This window comes from Aquila chrysaetos, chromosome 21 (assembly GCF_900496995.4).
Source record: "Aquila chrysaetos chrysaetos chromosome 21, bAquChr1.4, whole genome shotgun sequence".
In the NCBI taxonomy this organism is placed as follows: Eukaryota; Metazoa; Chordata; class Aves; order Accipitriformes; family Accipitridae; genus Aquila; species Aquila chrysaetos.
In genome coordinates, this window is record NC_044024.1 from 16,397,200 (window position 1) to 16,416,702 (window position 19,503).

General features: G+C 40.9%; 1 protein-coding gene across 1 annotated transcript in view; it reads right to left on the minus strand.

Annotated features, from left to right (window-relative positions):
* IL1RAPL2 (interleukin 1 receptor accessory protein like 2) overlaps positions 1-19,503 on the minus strand; it is a 402,287-nt gene that overhangs the window by 13,501 nt on the left and 369,283 nt on the right. Inside the window, 3 exon segments of the mRNA XM_029997043.1 lie at positions 4,591-4,734; positions 10,381-10,526; positions 16,778-16,907. Coding sequence (XP_029852903.1) covers positions 4,591-4,734; positions 10,381-10,526; positions 16,778-16,907 — 420 coding nt within the window.

Sequence of the window (19,503 nt, forward strand, 5' to 3'; positions counted from 1 at the left end):
AAATACTTGGGGCTCGCAGTATGAGAGAGAGAAATAACTCCAAGAGCAAATGGGGTGCAGGGGGAGACTTGCTCCTCCATTCTGCCTGCAGCTTAGGGGTGGAGGCAAAGTCTCATCAAAAGGTAGAGGCAGGCAGTGGGTGACAGAGGGGACCCAGGCAATGCCACATGAGGACAGTGGGACTGCGACACAGTGGTTTGGCTAGAAAGGGCCACACACCTTCTCCTCCTCCTCCTGCAGAGCACTGGGGCTTGTCTCCAGCTCTCTGCATCTGAAACACGGAGCTAAGCACTGGCGACTGTGCTAGGAACAGAAGGGGCACCACTATCGAGCATGGGATCCATGCTGGGATCAGACTGTCTTAGTGACATTTCTCTTCGCTATTCCTCTGCAGTAATGGAAAATAGTATATTGAAAAAGTCAACCTTCAGCAATTCAGTCTCCAGGGAAGAGCTCAGCTGCCATTATTTACAGAAAATGAAAAATCAAATAGTTAATGTTGTGAGGACAAAACTGCATGAACGGAGGATTGCTGAGTACTAATTATCTGTAAAGAAAAGTGCACGAAAGATAATTAAAGCGGTTAAAAATCATCAATATATTATGATAAAAAGAAAAAATAGCTAATCATAATACAATATGTTCCCTGATGACCTTGAAATTGTAATTCTTGACACAAAGCCAGACCCGTGAGGGTCAGAGCTACAGACAAAGCATATGAATAATTATATATTTGTAAAAGGCAATTTGCCTAGCGTATAGCTGCATGGGAGGATGTCCACCTGGCTTGCTGATATTTCTCCAAAATGAACAGCATACAAAAATAGTACTTACTGATGGAAAGATGACAGAAGAACAAACAGCAAAGAAATAAAGGCCAGTCAGCTTTGGAGGCCTGTCCAAAACCTGCTACCCTGTCCCTAACAAAGCCTGCCAAAAACCTTTTAAAAGGAGGCAGCCACCAATTGATCCAGGGGGCAAACATCCCTGCAAACATTTGAGAGCTCTGCAAAGGCAGCAAAGCAAACCCCAGAGCACCGACACGCCCGGTTATAAAGCAGCGTGGAAGCTGCGCGCTGATTGCGTGCAAGCGGTCCCTGAGCTTCCTGCCCCTTCCAGCTGTGTGGGTACAACTGCCCTCTCCAGTCACCTCTATTCACCATACAGGTAAGCAAGATGTGGACAGAACCAGTTGCCCCGGGCTCCTGTGAGTCCATATGCTTGTGTCACATCTCTACGGTCTCGACTCCCTCTTCACAAGCTTCACATACACAGGACATTGCAGAAGGACCTATTCATGCTTGCCCACCGCTTGCTTTGTGTGCTTTGGACGCAGCACTGCTTGGAGCCGTTTTCTAAATGGCTTCCCTTAATCCTCAGTATCATTTTCTCTAAAAACAATGCTACGCACAACTCAGGAAGTGAATGTGTCCAACATTGCTTACATAGGATATTTTTAGAAATAGGAATAAAGCAAATCTGTTGAGTTCCAAATCTTCTATTTTAAAGAAATACATGTCTAAATGGAAAAGGACCCTGCAATTGCATCTATACAGCTGACTGCTCATGGGAGCTCTGTATGTCTCCACTATAGCTGACGTGAGTAGAAAGAAACATCGCTGTATATGCTTTGACTTCAGTAACATTCTGTCTCCATCCTTCATTCTGCAGGATCGGTGTATTGGGTTTGCGTGGCAAGGGTTTGGTAGCGGGGTGGCTGCAGGGGTGGCTTCTGTGAGAAATGCCAGAAGCTTCCCCTGTGTCCGACAGAGCTGATGCCGGCCGGCTCCAAGACGGACCTGCCGCTGGCCAAGGCTGAGCCCATCAGTGACAGTGGTAGCGCCTCTGGGATAACAGATTTAAGAAGGGGCGAAAACCCCCCAGCATTGGAACAGCAGTGGAGAGAGGAGTGAGAAGATGTGAGAGAAACAGCCCTGCAGACCCCCAGGTCAGTGAAGAAGGAGGGGGAGGAGATGCTCCAGGCGCCAGAGCAGAGATTCCCCTGCAGCCCGTGGGGAAGACCATGGTGAGGCAGGCTGTCCCCCTGCAGCCCAGGGAGGTCCATGGTGGAGCAGATCTCCACCTGCAGCCCAGGGAGGACCCCACGCCGGAGCAGGGGGATGCCCAAAGGAGGCTGTGACCCTGTGGAGACCTCGCGCTGGAGCAGGCTCCTGGCAGGACCTGTGGCCCTGTGGAGAGAGGAGCCCAAGCTGGAGCAGGTTTGCTGGCAGGACTTGTGACCCCGTGGGGGGACCCACGCTGGAGCAGTCTGTGCCTGAAGGACTGCAGCCCGTGGAAGGGACCCACGCTGCTGTTCATGAAGAACTGTAGACCGTGGGAAGGACTCATGTTGGAGAAGTTTGTGGAGGACTGTCTCCCGTGGGAGGGACCCCACGCTGGAGCAGGGGAAGAGTGTGAGGAGTCCTCCCCCTTTAGGAGGAAGGATTGGCAGAGACAACGTGTGGTGAGCTGACCCCAACCCCCATTCCCCGTCCCCCTGCACTGCTGGCGGGGAGGAGGTAGAGAAATCAGGAGTGGAGTTGAACCTGGGAAGAAGGGAGGGGTGGGGGGAAGGTGTTTTAAGATTCAGTTTTATTTCTCATTATCCTACTGTGATTTGATTGGTAATAAATTAAATTAATTTTCCCCAAGTAGAGTCTGTTTTGCCCATGATTGGTGAATGATCACTCCCTGTCCTTATCTCGACCCACAAGCCTTTCGTTATATTTTCTCTCCCCTGTCCAACTGAGGAGGGGAGTGATAGAGCAGCTTTGGTGGGCACCTGGTGTCTAGTCAGGGTCAACCCACCAAGATCAGAATGAAACACAAAGCTGCAATAGTTCTAAAATCATACACTGGAAAAATAAAAGGTTGTTTTCAGAATTAACACGCACACAAACCCCCCTGTGTACTCACGGGGCTTCCTCTAAACAACTAGAAAATAATACTGTTTCATAAATTAAAAAGCGATTGAACCAAGGAAGTTACATGACTAAAAATGCAGCAGCTTCACACTGAAAACATAAGATAAATAAATCAAAGCAATCTGGAGGAAGATACCACTTCGGGTTCCTTTTTGTTGGTGTGAACCAGGGATGTTATGTTGGTATAATCCCAAGGTGTTAGAGGTAAATTACTTCCAAAACCACATAATCTCACCCTTCGCTTTCTCCTAGGTATTAGTATAAATATTGTGCAGTATTGTATAGTATAAAAAAAGCGTCATTTTAGGTTTTCCCACTCACTCATGAAGATTGAGAAAGAGGAAGTTTCCTGATCTCTATTCCTGCTATTTATCGTTCCACATTCTAAAGTGCCCTGGATGTCATACCACTCGTTCTCCAAAACTCCTATGGATTTCACTGTAGCGAAACATTTTCACTTCGTATCTACCCAGTGTTAAACAGAAACATTTATTGTTTTGATAACAGTAATGTTCACTGCAGAGAGTAACACGTCTGTGCAACTGCACATTGTTTTGGCACAATAGGGGAAATGTGTTCCCTGCTCTTTTTTCAAATAGATTATTTTTTCTAGCTATACCATTCCAAACTGCCTACATGACTCATAAGTGTTGCAGTGGGCTATGAAAAGTAGAATCATAGAATCATTTAGGTTGGAAAAGACCTTCAAGATCATCGAGTCCAACCATCATCCATGCCCACTAAACCATGTTCTGGAGTACCTTGTCTACGTGCTTTCTGAATACCTGCAGGGATGGTGACTCAACCACTTCCCTGGGCAGCTGTACTTGAATACCGCACTTCAGATCTTTAGCAGATACTAGTTATATGCATAGTAATAACATATTAATTATGCTATAATAGAAGTCTTAAGAATATAATAATAGGATTTAAAGCACTTGGATTTAGTTTACCAGGGCTTATTCCAGCTTCATAGGAGCAGGAATGTTCTATATTCAGGAGAATTAAAGTTTCAATTTAAAAATACATGTTTAGCTTTAGGCACCAAACAGAATATATGCTAGTGAGAGGGAAGGCGGGGGAAGAACACTGAAAAACAGCCCAGTTTGTTCCTAAACATACTCTCCAGGCAAGCTGTACATTTCCACTAAGTTGTTTACAGTCTCCCAATTAACTGAGGTAACTAGTTAGCCTCAATAACAACCACCTCTCACTAGTTACTGGAGTTAGTTGGCAGCCTGAAGACAATTCAATGGGAATGTTTAATGAAAAATACCTGGTGAAAGGGCTGCCCACATACAGTATGGATCTCAGGAGAAGTGATCCTGGGCATATGTGGCACTGGGACACATGAACGTGAAGAGTTCTCCTGAGGAATCAGCTAACAAATGACATTCAAGCCTCTGTAACAGACTCACGAACAATTCTTCTGACTCCCATTTGCTTATGGCACGGCCCAGTGACATTTCTGTGAAAAGACTCATTGATTTCAGGGGGCTTTGGGAGAAACTCTTAGGGCTTTACACTGTTGGGTGCTTAGTAGTTTGACCTTAAACTGGCAGCAGGTAGGTATCTTTTGGGGTCCATTTCAATCTAGAAGCTTCATCACTTCGGGTCTCTGAAAGATTTCCATTGCATGTACTGAGTTTCATGAGCAACTGCTTACCATCAGCTGCTTCGTCTCCTCCAAAGTTCTGTCTGTAGAACAGCATTAACTCTATGTTGTAGCACTTATAGATGGTCACGAGCAAAATAAGCAGAAGAAGGATGGCTCCCAGTCCTCCAGCAAGCTCTATTTTGTAGATCAAATCTAAAATTAGCAAGGAAAGACAAAAAGGTTATGATCTTTCCGAGCTTTATTTGCTCTAATCCACTGTACAATTCCACATAAAATTGTGCAGCTTCCAGTTACAACCACTGTAACATTAAGGATGCCTGATTTTTTTGTTCATTACCTATTACTTAAATTTACCCATTTACTCCATCTACTGCCCATCTGAAATCACCATCCAGAATGCATTTGAGGCTATAATCATAATTCTTCTACAAGGGAATTATGTAGTGATTTTACACAGAGGATTAATCAACTTTTAATGAGCTTGTGGAGTTTGAAACTTCTGTCTTGGCAGAGTACATCAAATGCTGTATGCAGCATGTGAGAATAGATATACTAGACATATTGTACTCCATTTGGGAGGCTCTAGTCCCCCCAAAATTATTAAACTTTGGTTTTATATTTGAGAAGCCAGTGGATGAGCTGATGTGAGCTGCCAAGGCAGGACTTCAGCTGAATCACTGGAGAATGAATTGAGCATCCAGAATGCCCAAGATAATGTGAGAAGCCAGGAGCACACATCAGGCTGCTAAGAGCCACTTTGTTTGAGTTGTGACGGCTACTAACGGAGTTCTCACATCTTTGTTTAGTACACATTATACTTTAATGGGAACTAGTGCTAGTTAAAATTTCCTACTGGGATGCTTTTGTTAGGAAACATCACAAGCATCTGCCTCAAAGAACTTCATAAATTCATCCAAATGCAATTATCCATCTTTTACAGCTGGGGAAACAGAGGCATAGAAAAGTGAAGCAACATGTTCAAGGTCATTCAGCAAACCAATGCCAGAATGGAATAAAAAACCTTGAATACCAGTCCAGTGGTCTACCTGATGTAAGACACTAACAGTATTGCTCTTTAGCCTGAAATGTCCTCTGAACACAATGTTGCTCATAACACCACTTGGCATTTTACTTAGCCATAAAAGACCAAAGGTGACAATTTGACAATAGCTACCTCTAACAGCCTATATTAGTTTGGATATGATGTCATGAAGAAATTTGCTGCTGTAATAAATACAATGTGAAGATGTAAAAACTGTAACAGAGGCAAGACAAAGTTTTTGTGATCTTTACACTTCTAAAACTTAGGTCAGAAAAAATTACTGGTATGTCATTTGTGTCATTTTCAAGATAAAAAGCAAACCAGTTGTGTATCTTTTGGGGTTATTTTTGCCTTGCCATGCCTTGTATTTCAATAATTAACATCAGATGTCAAGCTATTCCCAGTTTACAGTATCTCTGATGTCTTTCTGGTAAAAAGTCATGGACTAATAGATGGAAAAAGTCTATTATAGCTATTTAATCTCTCTGAGAACACAGGGAATTCATGGGACTTTTATTACACTGCATGATAAAGTTAACATATGCTCTGGGGATAAATCTGGTCAAATGGAGAACAGAGCTGGTTAAAATCACTTTTCAGGGAAAAAAACTTTTTTTTGTTGTACTGAATCTTTTTTGCTAGGGAAGTGAGATGATGGCAAAGTTGCCAGCTTGAAAGGAGAGAAAATGCTGAGCCTTGATCACCTGCAGCCCACACAGGAGCACAGACTTGTGTTCACTTGCTGGGGGAATGGCAGGCTATCAAGCAAAACCACAAAATCCAGCTCAAAAAGCAGAATCAATCTGCTTTTGCATGTCCTGTATTTGTCCTGCTGCCCCACAAACTCTCCTAGAGTCCAGACATAAGGAGGCAGAAAGCCAAAGCTTTTGGGCTGCTTATTACCATTCCAAGGTGGAGGCAATGGAGAAAACCCCAGAATGTTCAGTTTTCTTGCCTACTCCAGCTCTTAGTCTCTGCCTCTGATTAATGCCTTACTCCTCAAGTGGTCCTCACTGCGGTCAATAGGGAAGGCAGCACACCCAACGTTAGGAAAGCAGATTAATCTGGGCTTTGTGCTATAATAGTGACTGAAAATTAGTAAATAATAATATTCTGATAGTTTCTGATGTAAAATAATGTAGAAGGACTTAGCCACAATGTATCACAGAGGATTATGGTCTTTAAAATACTATAAGTCTCATAAACACCCAATAAATGAGAGACAAATGTATTCTAGAAGGTTCCTCATCATTTAGTACTGTATCAGTATCAAAAACCCCCCAAAAGTTACTTTCCTGCACGTCTTGAATAAAGGCAGCCTCCTTGAAATAAATGGTGAGCAAACATCATTATAATATTTACTTTTATCTAAATTCACTGCTTATTTCCACTAAAGGCATGGCTTGATTTTATTCTGCAGTTCCTGACAAGTTATTCAGGTTACAGGAGAGTTATATTATAGACTACGTCAATTTCAATCACTAAAATACTGGACTGTTTTCAAATTCATTTGAAGGGAATCCTGAACTATATCCACAACTAAGGGACAAGTGGGTGTATATTGTGTTTCCATGTAATCTGAGCACCAAACATGCTAGGAGAGCGTGGAGAAAAAAAGAAAAGCAAACCCAGGATTGTCCAGAACTTATTTTTTAACTACTTGAAAGCAAATAAACCGTGTGGTCTTGAATTAAGTTAGTAAAGAAGAATGTGATAGCAGACAGTGGTATTCAGGTCTCAGTAGCATGCCTGATTCTGTCTTTGCATTGGTAGCTTTGGGTGTTTGAAACTGGATTTGGTTCTTTTTCAATCAAAAAAATAAAAATAAAAAATACTAAATGATGATGCATGCTCTGGGGCTATCAGTACACTGGTGCTGTACAGACAGCACTACTGTGTTCTCCAAAAGCATTTGTGAGGACCGTACCACTAATACAGCAAAAGACTTCAACATATTTTACCTTAAATATTTGAACAGTTCCTTTTTCTTCCTTAAAGCAAAGTATGTGCTTAAAAATAACCACCTGATGTAAAACCAAAAACTAACTCTAGAAACTCTTATACTACAGCTATAACTTGGATTTGGGGTTTATTCCTGTTTTTTTAACCAAGACTTCCCAGTTTACCAGGACTCATGACTTATGCTAGCTTGTGTACACCTGATGTGCTGCAATCACACCTTTGAACAGAGGGCAGACATAACCTACAGCACTGTGACAACCAGGAGACAAAACGGAGCTACAAACACCTCTTGCCGAACAGGGATAACACAGCCCTTAGCAAGTGAGACTTTGGAGGGAGGGGGATTTCTCTGGCCGAGAGATCTGTGCTTCCTCTTTGCCTTTTCCAAGTGCCTCAGCATCTGGAAAGCTGCAGCACATTGCAATAGGAATCCATGATCCCTTCTTTGACACGCACAAAGGTTGCTGGTCAACAGCTTTCTACCAGTCCTGCCCTAAGTCTTGTCACAGGTCAGTAAATACAGTAGTATTTCCTGGCTCATGAATAACCTACAGTCAAATCCAAGCTCGAGAAAGCTAGGATAGGAAGTAATTATATCAAGTTGCAGCAAGGAAAAGTTTGGTCAAGTATTTGTAAGAACTTAATAAATAACAAACAGGACAATGGGACAGGCAGTCAAAGGACACAGTGAAAATACTGTGGTTATTTTAAATGACACTTTAATAGCTTGAAAATCAACTATTGAGAATGCCTGAGGGGAATATAAGCTTTCTACAGCCACAGTGCAGAGAGAAATGAAATAGTAGCTGAGAAGTGATCCTTTCCACCTCCAAATTCTGTATTCAGCAGTGCTTCTTCCATAATTTCAGCAGAGCTCTGAAATATCTGCATTTTCTTGTTATAAATAAACCTAGCTTGTTATTCTAATATATGCAACACAGCTGAACATTTAACAGTGTCAACATAGATATACTTACTATCAATTGTATATTTATGAGGTTCAGTGGATGGAAAGGTAGAACGCTTTTTGCACTAAAGTGGCTAATCCTTCATCATGATGACCAGATTCCTTAATTAAAGTTGTGACAACTTGTCAGTTTAGACATTGAATATATATATTTGCGTGTGTTCCACACCACAGCTGCGGGCCCTTGTTTCTCAGAGTGGTTTGCACCTTCCGTATTCTGTTTTATCCTTATCACTTAGCATAAAATATAACCTACGTTATGCCCTTCTTTCTTGGAGGAGACAAAACTCTCACATATAGAAGAAACTATGTAAGTAGGACTTGATTCAACTGATTTTGACAGGACTGCATACTGTACTTTCACACATATAACCTGTGGGTCACATGGAAGAATAGCAAAAAAAAGAGGACATTGACACCAAAGTTTCCTCTCCCTAGTTGCCCTTTTTTGTCCCAATACCACCCCTCCCTCACCTTTCATTTTATACAGATTATAGCCATGAAACACAGCACTTAGCATCCTGCATGCCTTTAGGTGAACCGATGACCATGAATGTTTTGCGGAGCTGCGGTGCCCCATCTAGAGAGGCCTTGGCTGGTCTTTCTGTTCTTCCACCTGGCTCTTGGTTCATTTGTCCCATGGTGATGTCTACCCTAGGCTCAGAGGTCAATCTGCAGCATGCTCAGGTACTAATAGTATATTTAAACCTTCTCCATATGGTGACACTTTTGTGGGGTTTTGCTGCAACTGTGATGATGGAGAGCATTGGCTTTTTTAACTGACACTAACGCTGCAATCCACAATCTGCTGAGAAGCGTGTCCTTGGCCTTACTGGTCTGAAAGCACATGAAGGACTGGAACAGCACTTGCAGGTGTGCCTCACGAAAATATTTCTTCTTCTCCTCTTTTAGTAAATCAATTTACAGCCAAGAATAATGGCAGAGGTCCAGACAATGTATTAACTCTTTAGTCAATCTCTGTGCTGATGGCTCTCTGGTTTCACATTAGGTCTTTATCTTGAGTGTGTAACCTTCCTTTGCTTTCCCAGCAGTTACTGTCTTACAGCTTTTGTACTACCTAATACACTGTATCTTAGAGACATCACCATCAAATTTAAATGTCACCCTGCTCAGGAATAGGAGAGGTGATCGAACAAACAACGTAAGAACTCTAATGAGATACTGTTACACTCCTTATGATAATGACTTCTACAAACAGCAGAACATAGTAGCACCTTTTCATTTGGAACATCAAACCCAAATGGTTTCCTTTCTGCTACACATAACTTGTCGGTAGTGGTATTCCCAATTCCAGGTACAGTACCAAGAAAAGCAACCGTGATAGCGTAATTCTCCCTTGATTTGTAGCTCCCTTTGCAATGTTTTCACTCCCAATGCAGTTGGAAATTAAAATGCATGGCAACTGTTTAAAGCTTTCAATTTAAACAGCAAAGCCAGGAAGTGGAGAAATACGAGAACATCTGACCTCACTGCTGAGGTACTTATTCTAAGAAATGCACATTTTAACTTCATCACACAATTACCTCTGGTCTAGTCAGGCAACTCTGGGTCAAATTCATAGGTTGCTTAGACCAAAATACTTCCACTGATTATATTGGTGCTTTATGGGTGACTGTATTCCAGGGAAGTGCATCACCTGCAAGGCTGATTCATTAGAGACTAAAGAACAATTCATGAATTTTTTTCACAAATGGTAAACTGAAGCTGTAACACAAACATACTGAAGCTCCAAGTAGGCACACAGGAATCCAGCCTGGCTCAGAGAGGTCAGCAGGACCTTCGCTACTGGCTGACCTGTTGCTGCTGAGGTAGGTGAGAGTACAGATAATTAAATAAAAAGAATTACCTTTCTTGCGCAGAAGAACACTGGCATGTTTCCGTCCGTTTCTGTTTTCCACATGACACGTATAGTTAGCCAGGTCTGCCTCCTCTACAGCATCAAAGATCAATGTCAATTCAACTTCTTTTTCTCCAAGATGTTCTCTGAGGAGTCTGAAAGGAAGGATACAGTCTTCGCTTAACTGAATTAATACGGGTGAAAGATTCCCAAAAGAACCATGATTTCTCAGCACAAGATACACAGTGTGCCTGGCCTCCTTCACTCCTGGAGAAGGACTTAGAAGGAGACTTGAGTTGCCTGAAAGAGACTTCACAGAGGCATCTTTCATGACAAACAAAGCCTTTTTCTTCCTCCATGCCTGTAGCGAGGAGCTGAATCAAGTGCAGGAAGAGTGGCTATGAGTGCAATGGTTGCATGTGGCTTGTTTACCTCAGTTCCACCGGAATTAAATGCTAAAAAATGTTTCTTTTAAAAGAAGCAATAAATGCTCACTTTCCAGAGAAGTAAATATGCGCTACTAAGCCATTGCTGAGCAAATTATACGACAATATTTTAAAGGCTGGATATTGTGATACATTTTAATGCGGTCTGGAAAACCAATGAAAGGAGCTGTGCTACTCTGTGGAATTTTCCTCTATTTTGGGGGGCTAGATCCTGACTTTAAAAGAGAACAGTGTCAAGAACAAGAGCTCTCTGCTCCTTTGAGAGGACAGAGGAGACATGCAAAATCCCCACAAAGGGAACAGAAAGTTCTAGCAGACTTTCAGGCCAGAGGTACAGTCCTTTCATGTCATTGTTCTAATGTGAATATTAAAAAGAATGCAAAGTAAATGCAAGTGTTTTCTGACGCTGACATTAAGTCTAAAAATATAATGCCCTATTCTCTCAAAAGGCTTCTTATCAGTTGCTCAAGAAAAAGTTACTGGCCCTTTGAACAAGGAAATGTAACGTCAAGTAAAATCTACCAGATTCATTTGATCCTGTTAGCGTACCGCTGCATAATGTGTAAGGGCGTAAACATAAAATGCATGATGCCCTTGCAGTTGCCTGTGAACTCACCATTGCACTTAGTACTTCAGTGAGTCTTTTCTCCAAAAAGATAAGAGTACAGCACTAAGCAGTAAAGGTATAAATAAGATCCACGTTCATCAGAAAAGAAGTATTTTCTCCAGAGACTGAGGGAGGCAATTGGGCACAAAGTAATTGAGAGCACTGTTTGCACTGGATGGAAACTGCTTCTGGAAAGCTTAACATTTTTCAGTAACAACAACAAATCCCAAACTTCTCTATTGCGAACCAAAGGTGTTTTGGGGTTTCCAATGCACACACACATTTTCTTATGTACATAAGTTCATATAACAAGTATGGAACTCCAAATCTGAAAACAAATCAGAAGTGAAGTATGAGAGCATTCCACTAGACAATCAAAAATGCAAGCCTGACTGCTATAACCCACATATTTACAGTAAGACTTCATAGAGCACATAGCCTTCAAAGGCTTGTGTGATTTGAAGGAACTCAGAAGACGTACCAGAGCATCCACAACATTTCAGCCTCTTTCACTATGGCTGTGCAACTGGCAAAAAAAGCAAGTGGAAAAACATTAGTTTAAGAACTGGCATTTGTGTTGCATTTGGAACTTGGATTGCATCTTTTTTGCAAATTCACTCTCATTTATTGTGTATTTTTGAATTTTTTTTATTCTGGCCCTGAGTCCAAGTGCAGACTCAAATCAATCTAAATCATTGGGTCTCAGAGAAATCAATTCTCATTTACCTATTAATATACCGCATGTATTAGACATCAAAATACTTTAAACTCAGGAAAGTCTGTCTTCTCTGTTGGTAAACAATATGGTCCACAAATTTTGGTCTACAAATCATTTGCAAGGAACAAATAAAATCATTAACAGAGAAGATGTCTGGGACACTAATCTGGTGAGCTCTGTGAATGTTCAGATTGTCTCGTGTTTACTATAATCAGCATATTTTATGCAGAAAAAAATGAAGACAGATTACAATTAAGATAAAATAAACTAATATTCTGAATCTATTTAAAATAAAATAATTGACCCTTAACCTAAATTTAAATAATACATGATCAGCTAAAAAGGAGCTTTCATAAAAAAGAATACGCATTTGGACTGAGAATTTTTTTCCACTTATTTTCATGCTAATTGCAATCTTTAGGAAGAGAACACTTTAGAATGGGATATATCATGAAAATGCTGACAGATACTTAAGCATTATGCTGGTAGCAAAGTGTAGAAAGCTCTTAGTGGTGTTAAACCTTTCATTCCTCCTTTTTTTTTTTTTTTTTCTTTTTTTTTCTTTTAACTAGTACTCTACAGCTAATGATTCATTATTGCCACAGAAATACACAGTTGGTCACCTACATTTTTTTAATATGTGTGCAGCCTTTAATTGATAGCATTTTGTAGCTGGTTCATAGAACACTGAGCACAGTATTTTGGGGTTAGAAAAGGAATACAGTATCAACAAGTAAGACCTTAAAGCTGCAACAGTATTTGCTGCACACCCAGAAGATGAAGTTCTTTCCCTATCTCAGTCAGGGGAAACTTTGCCAGCAACACTGCCAACACATGCCAGCTCCCACAAGTTGAGAAAATAATAGCTCTTTTTTCTGGTTTGATGAACAAACTGTAAGAGTAATTACATCATTTAATACATAGATAAATCAATGGTGCTTGACAACTCACAACAAACAGGATGGAGGGAGAGAGAGAAGAGGTGGGTGAAGTAAAAAAAATACCCAGTGCTTTCTTTTTGTTCAAGCTTGCTTTCTTTTTGTTCAAGCTGAAGCATTTTATTTGATCTGAAACAAAACATTTTGTCTACTGATTATTTTTCAGTTAAGAAAATACGAATTAAAAACAAAAGTCTCATTTCAGGATACAAATGTTTTCTTTGAAAAATATCCAATGTTTCTGATTTTTCAAATCTTTTTTCATATTTTTCCAATGCATTTATGCACTAAGCTGAATCTGAAGTTAAAGTACTTCTCCTTTGAAACCATATTTTCCTAAAATGTTCAGGCTTTGTATGATCACAGATGTAAAGGCCATAAGAAAGCTTCACCGGGGTCTCTTTGCAAGACGAAGGCATTAATTTCAAACCTCTACTATCCTGCATGCGAGTTGGGACTTATCAAAAACGAAACTTTTATTCTTTATATAGTTGAGGAACTGGACTGTGAACAGGGATAGGAACTCTAGTCTGTAGATGAAAGGACCGGTCTGTGTGTACATAAGTACCTTTCCAAAGAAAAGTAGTTCAACTAACAACATGGCGCAGCGATCTTCCCTCTCACTTTCCTGCATCATGTTTCTCATTCCCTGCCCAGAAATTGTCTGCTTGAATAGTATAAGCTTTTCAGGAAAGGGCTGTCATTTCCATACTTCTCTGCAAAGTACCCAGCACATTAGCCAGGCAGTGATGGTAATTCTGCCCCCCTCCCTCAGCATCCCCTCCTGACAGAATGCAACATCCTCATCTTGTCTGAGTTTTGCAACCGTCAGTTGAGTTCTGTGGGTGAAAAGGCACAACGTTAAAATAATCAGCAGGAAGAAATAAGGCTGCCATTCAAAATGTCTCCATTCACTTCTTTTCATGCCTCTAGAATGAGTTAAACTATTTCCACTTAAAAATGGAGAACAGAGGAAAAAAAAGAACAAACGTGCTCTACAAGTCGAGCATTGTGAGGCACCTGCAAACTGTTCTGCAGTGTTGCCTGAAGAAGAAAAACAAGCAACTCATAGGTGGCTGGAAGAGGAATATTTATGCCTGAAAATACTTCTTTGCCATGGCAGAGAGATGGTGTTGAAATTTGCTGTGGGCTCCTTTGATAATTAGGTACAACTGACAACTCTGCAGGCAGGCTTAAAGACTCTGATTCCTTCTTTAATAGCCCTGGTTCAATTTATGTGACATTTTTATTACCGCTGTGAAAAATCCACCTGGCAAGCAAAGTCTCTTTCTCCTTTTCCCCCTATGCATATCTAACATTTGGGGACGTTAATTCAAGGGAAGGCAAGGAGGCACATTAGAGATGGGGTCATTGCCTCTGAGTCCTGCAATGCTGCTTAGTTACTTTTTACTATGATGCTCTGTAACAAGGTCTAATAAATAACAAGAAGCCCAGAGCTACACATACATTACTCATGGTGAAGTCTGCTTACCAAAAAACCAGTTCCACAGGTTTGATTTTAACAGAAATGCTCAAGTCATGTGCATCCTTATTTCAGTGCTTTCATAACAGCACACTAATTGACTAGCAACTATGCATGCTAGAGGATGCAAACCAGGGATGGATGTTTTGTACTCCCACACTGCATTGATCTGTAAACCTGAACTCTCATCATATACAACAAATCCAGCAACACAATGGATAGGTACAGTTCAGGGTAAGGACAGCACCAAAAATTCAGAGTGCTACTAAATTTGTGAACTAATTTAAGATAGGGGATGCAGAGTTAAAATGTTAGATATTTGCCAAAGGAACAATCCATGGAGTGTCTTGGTCTGGTTGTAACAATTCCCAATTACTTGTAGTTTCTCAACATTAACAGAAACGTGCTGATAATACCATATAGAAGCAAACTGATGGGAAAAGCATCTAACCAGCAAGTTCACCGTGGCTCATAAAATTTGAAACATACATGACATTTTTTGAAATACATCAATAAATACGACTGGGTGGAGGATGTGGGCTGGCTCAGGGCACTGACAGAACAGTTGGTGCTGCTTAGTTTCTGTGAAGCAGCATACCTGTAATGGGACACATAAACAAGAGCTGTTACTGTGAAAAAAAAAATTTGCAAAAAGTTACTACTGCAGTTGCCATAGCTACTTCTAAACGAAAAAAGGGATGGACTGTGGCACTGCTGGTAATGACGCAGTAGGTTTTGGTAAATGCTATGTTTTTGAAGCTGGCTGTGATGCACAGGAGATTAGGTACGTGATAAGTAGCTTTGTTGAAGAGAAGATTCACTGAATTGTGATGGGTCTGTAAACTGAGTCAAAGCATTTTAACAGAGTGAGAAAAGGCAGTTGTCACAAAATTAATTTGAAACATGAATGTGTAATGAGATGGCACAATGAAGTACAAATACAGCTTTTTCAAACTCAATTTCACTAACAAATGCACATAAAGGAAAAGTTTTGAACTGTGCTAGAGCTGGAGAGCTCTTTAAATACAAACCTCAAATTGTCCTTCTGATGCAGAGGAGGAACATGACCAAAATCACTCTGTTCATATATATACACTGGAGAGGACACAATGTCGTTAAATGCTGATTACTTGCAACGGCAGAAGTTTCCAATAATTGTATTTTGTGGTCAGAAGCCCAAAAGAGGATTGTACACTTAAAGTCATTCTGGCAATATATGATAAATTTCATCTGTATGCAATTAAGGTGCAATGTTAGGTCAGTTATTTTAGTATATCTTAATAACTAGTGGCTAAATGGCTGAACTTCAAATTATTGATCAAGTAATAAAGCAAAGGAATCTCTCTCTCTGCCTGCCCTCCAAAATCACTTTTACAAGAAACAAACAACTCAGAAATGAGACCATAAAAATGTGCAGTGGAAGGTGCAAAGACCTTGGCTTTCTTTATAATCTATATTCATCGTGCCTATAGGAGCTGGGACCACCTTGTCCATAGTATAACCATAGCTTAGTCTTTGCTCAGAGCTATTAACCAGGTAATTATTAAACAAGAAAGGCAAGAAGATGCTGTTAGATGGAAATTCCCTGAAAGTTCCTGGGGATACATGTATTTGTTTTCATTACAGTTGGTACAGCAAATGATAACCAGCATCTGGAACAAGCCAAGCACAAGTTGGATATTGGACATCCTCACACAGTGACTTCCTTCTCTCCCTTAAGTGTTAAGCACGGAGGAACAAATGATGCTCTTTGAAAGCCCTGGTTAAGGCAGACTGAGAACTATATCACAGGCAGGCAACACATTCAGTAGAAGAGAAAAAGTATGGTGACTTTGACAGGAGACCATTCATCTTCAAGATTAACACTGGTGCTGAAATGAATGTCATCTTGCCAAGGACTGCCACAAGAGGCAGCTGCAATGGACAGCATCATTTCCATGCAGGGCTAAAATCAACCCCCAGAACACTGAAGAGATGCTTCAGCTACCAGCAGGGGAAACTGATAACAGATTTTCAGGCACATAGGTAGCTGCTATGTCTTTAGAGTTTATTCACTAGAAAGGAGAAGGAGCAACTCCCACTGTCCTGGTTGCAAGTCATTCATCACTCTTTAGACAGAAAACTATTTCCACTTCTAATTAAAAACCTGTTTAAAAGACCCAACAGGCCTTTGGGACATACCATGTTTTTAACAGTAAATATTCCAAAAAGTACCTGACTTCGCCTTCTCTAATGTGACCTTCTAATTCTTCTATGAATTTTTCCCCTTTCATCCAGTAGATCATGGGGCCTGATTCCCCACTGAATCCAAAGAAAGCTTTGCAGGCCACAGTCAGCGGGTTTCCTGAGAACAAAAAGAAAAGAGGGGGTTAGACACTTTGTCATGGCTGCTAGTGAGACAATGATTGTGAGAAATCTCAACACCTCAGATAAACCTCCCCATTTAAAATTGGAGGGGAAAAAAAAAGAAAAAGCAGGAATAACTATAAACCATAGGAAAAAGGGTGACGTTGATTTGCATCTACAGGAAATAGCTGTGAAATGAAACTCTGAGGTTACCCATCATTTCATTTTTCTCGGAAAGATACTACATGAACAATGAGAAGGTATGGAAATGGTGTCAACATAAGGTGATGTCAGATTGCTTGTTAAAAAGAAAGAGATGACTTCTTTGTCAGACTCCTGGCATCTCTACCAGGACTGGGGAGTGTGCCCTAAGAGGCAGGTAAATCACTAAACTTGCTTACTGCTGCCTATCTACCCGTAAAAAAGACACAGTAATCATTTCTTCCTCACTTAGATAGAAATCAAATGTTAATGAAGTCTTGGTAAGTTGTTCAGAGAGCTTTTAAAGATCCCAAAGTAATACATGATGCCAGCGAGCACCAACAATACTCATGTTACTGTCAACAGGCTTTTGGCAAAGGACCAAACTTCAAAGCATTATTCAAGCAATAAAGTAAAGAACTATCCTTTTTCAGCTCTGCAAAAATACTTCCAAAAGAAAGAAAATAAAACTTGGAAACTAATCAGATTTCTCTTCTCTCCAAGAATTCAGCATTTAGATGGGTTTTTGTTTGGCTACCGCTTTAGCTGTACTAGCTAGTCCAGGACTGTGCTTACACTGCCAGGACAGATGGTCGTCTGCCTGCAGAAGACAAAAAAAAAGAACAAAAAGTCCCCCTAAACAAGCCAGGAAATTCAGGAGAACCATGCCCCTTCCCTTAGTATGCAAATACAGCTGCTGCACCCACTTCTCTTTGCCTATTTTACCCAGCATAGGTGGTCCAGGTTACAAAGCAGCTGTAGAGTCACCAACTTACATGGGAGGACAGACCTCATTTAATGTCAATGGAGACTCCTGCTGAATCTTCCAGGACTTGGATCAAGCATGGGAAGTCCAAATAATGCATTTTATTATATTTGGAAGAAATGCTTTATTATACCAGCTGTTCTCAGTGCCAGCAGGAGACTCTCTTGACACTGAAATAGAACAGGCCTACACTTTTCAAAAAGGGCTACTAATTTGGAGCACATCACCTGGTTGAGCATGGGCTAATGGTTTCACATGATTGACTTACTGTGCCTTAATCAGTTACCTCCTGTCTGCTCAGCGGTGATAACTCGCTGTGTGCATACTCAGAAAGTATCAGAGCTGTGTGTTAAAGCATCTGTGCCTAAACCCCCACAGAGCTGCCCTAAGTCAACTATTGCACTTGTCTATCCATTATTTCAGTGCCCAATTTAAGATATGTCAAAAGAGTCTGATTAGTCAGGAAGTGCAGCACTCCCAGCCACTGAAAATCAGCCGCCTTTAAATTGTTTCCAAGTCAAGATCCAAAATTACAAGTCCTTTTGAAACATTAGGATACAGCAAGAAAATCTTTAAAGACTGCATTTCAGTCTCTGTTTCTCAAATAGCAAAAGACAAAAATGGAAAATGTTTATCCTGAAAATGTTTTACAGAATCTTTCATTATCTCCATATTCACTATGAACTCTGGTACCACAGCTGGCCACTGAACATGTGCTGATGCTGACAGATTATGTACAACCAGCTCAAACGGCCCAAATATAAGAAGGGGTGGATATTCACAGTTACCTGTACATCCCACATCATTGACCACCATCATAAGAAAGTTCCAAACTTCATTAACTAATGAAGAGTCAGAAACACTTCTAGGCAGGCGTTTAATTCCACTACAAGACAATAGCAGAGCAGTCTGTTTCCTTCTGCTCCTAACTGGTTCACCCAGTCCTGCGAGGAGCTGCATGCCCTCCACGGGTGGAGGGGAGAACTGGAGCCCCTGGCTATATCCATCTCCCGTTTTCCTAACATGCTGAATGCCTGCGTGGTGTGAGGTCTTTTGTGCTGCTTGCCTCAGAGTCAGGATACGCATCTATTTAAATACCACTTAGTGATTCCTAGCATGTGGCTGCTCAGTCCATGTTTGATTTTAATGGAGAAAGACAATTGTAGCAATGTGAAAAAGAAAAGGGCTAGACGTGGCCTATCAGCATTGACAGTATATGCCCTTTCCTTGGCACACCATGCTGGGCATTAAGTGTTACAGGCAAAATATATTACAGGGTGTGCTTTTCCTCAAACCAGCAGACTGTTACTTAAAAAACAAACCCTGAAGAAATGAAAATATTCCAAGGTGAGTCTAAGATTTCTATACATGCAGAGTAAATATCCTAAGGTAATATGTCTGGTCTGAAGAAATAAGAAGTTTCTATACAAATAGGAAAACCTAAAAAAAAGCTGTTGGTACACAGCTTCTGTAATAAACAAACCCAATAGAAAACATCAGTAGCCTTTCTGCAGCAGCCTGCACTCTCTGAACATGCCCAGGCAGATCTATTTCCCAGCTTTGCCACCAGGGAAAACCAGCAGAAGAAACTAATACCGTCAACGGCAAACTTCAGAGTGAATTAGTA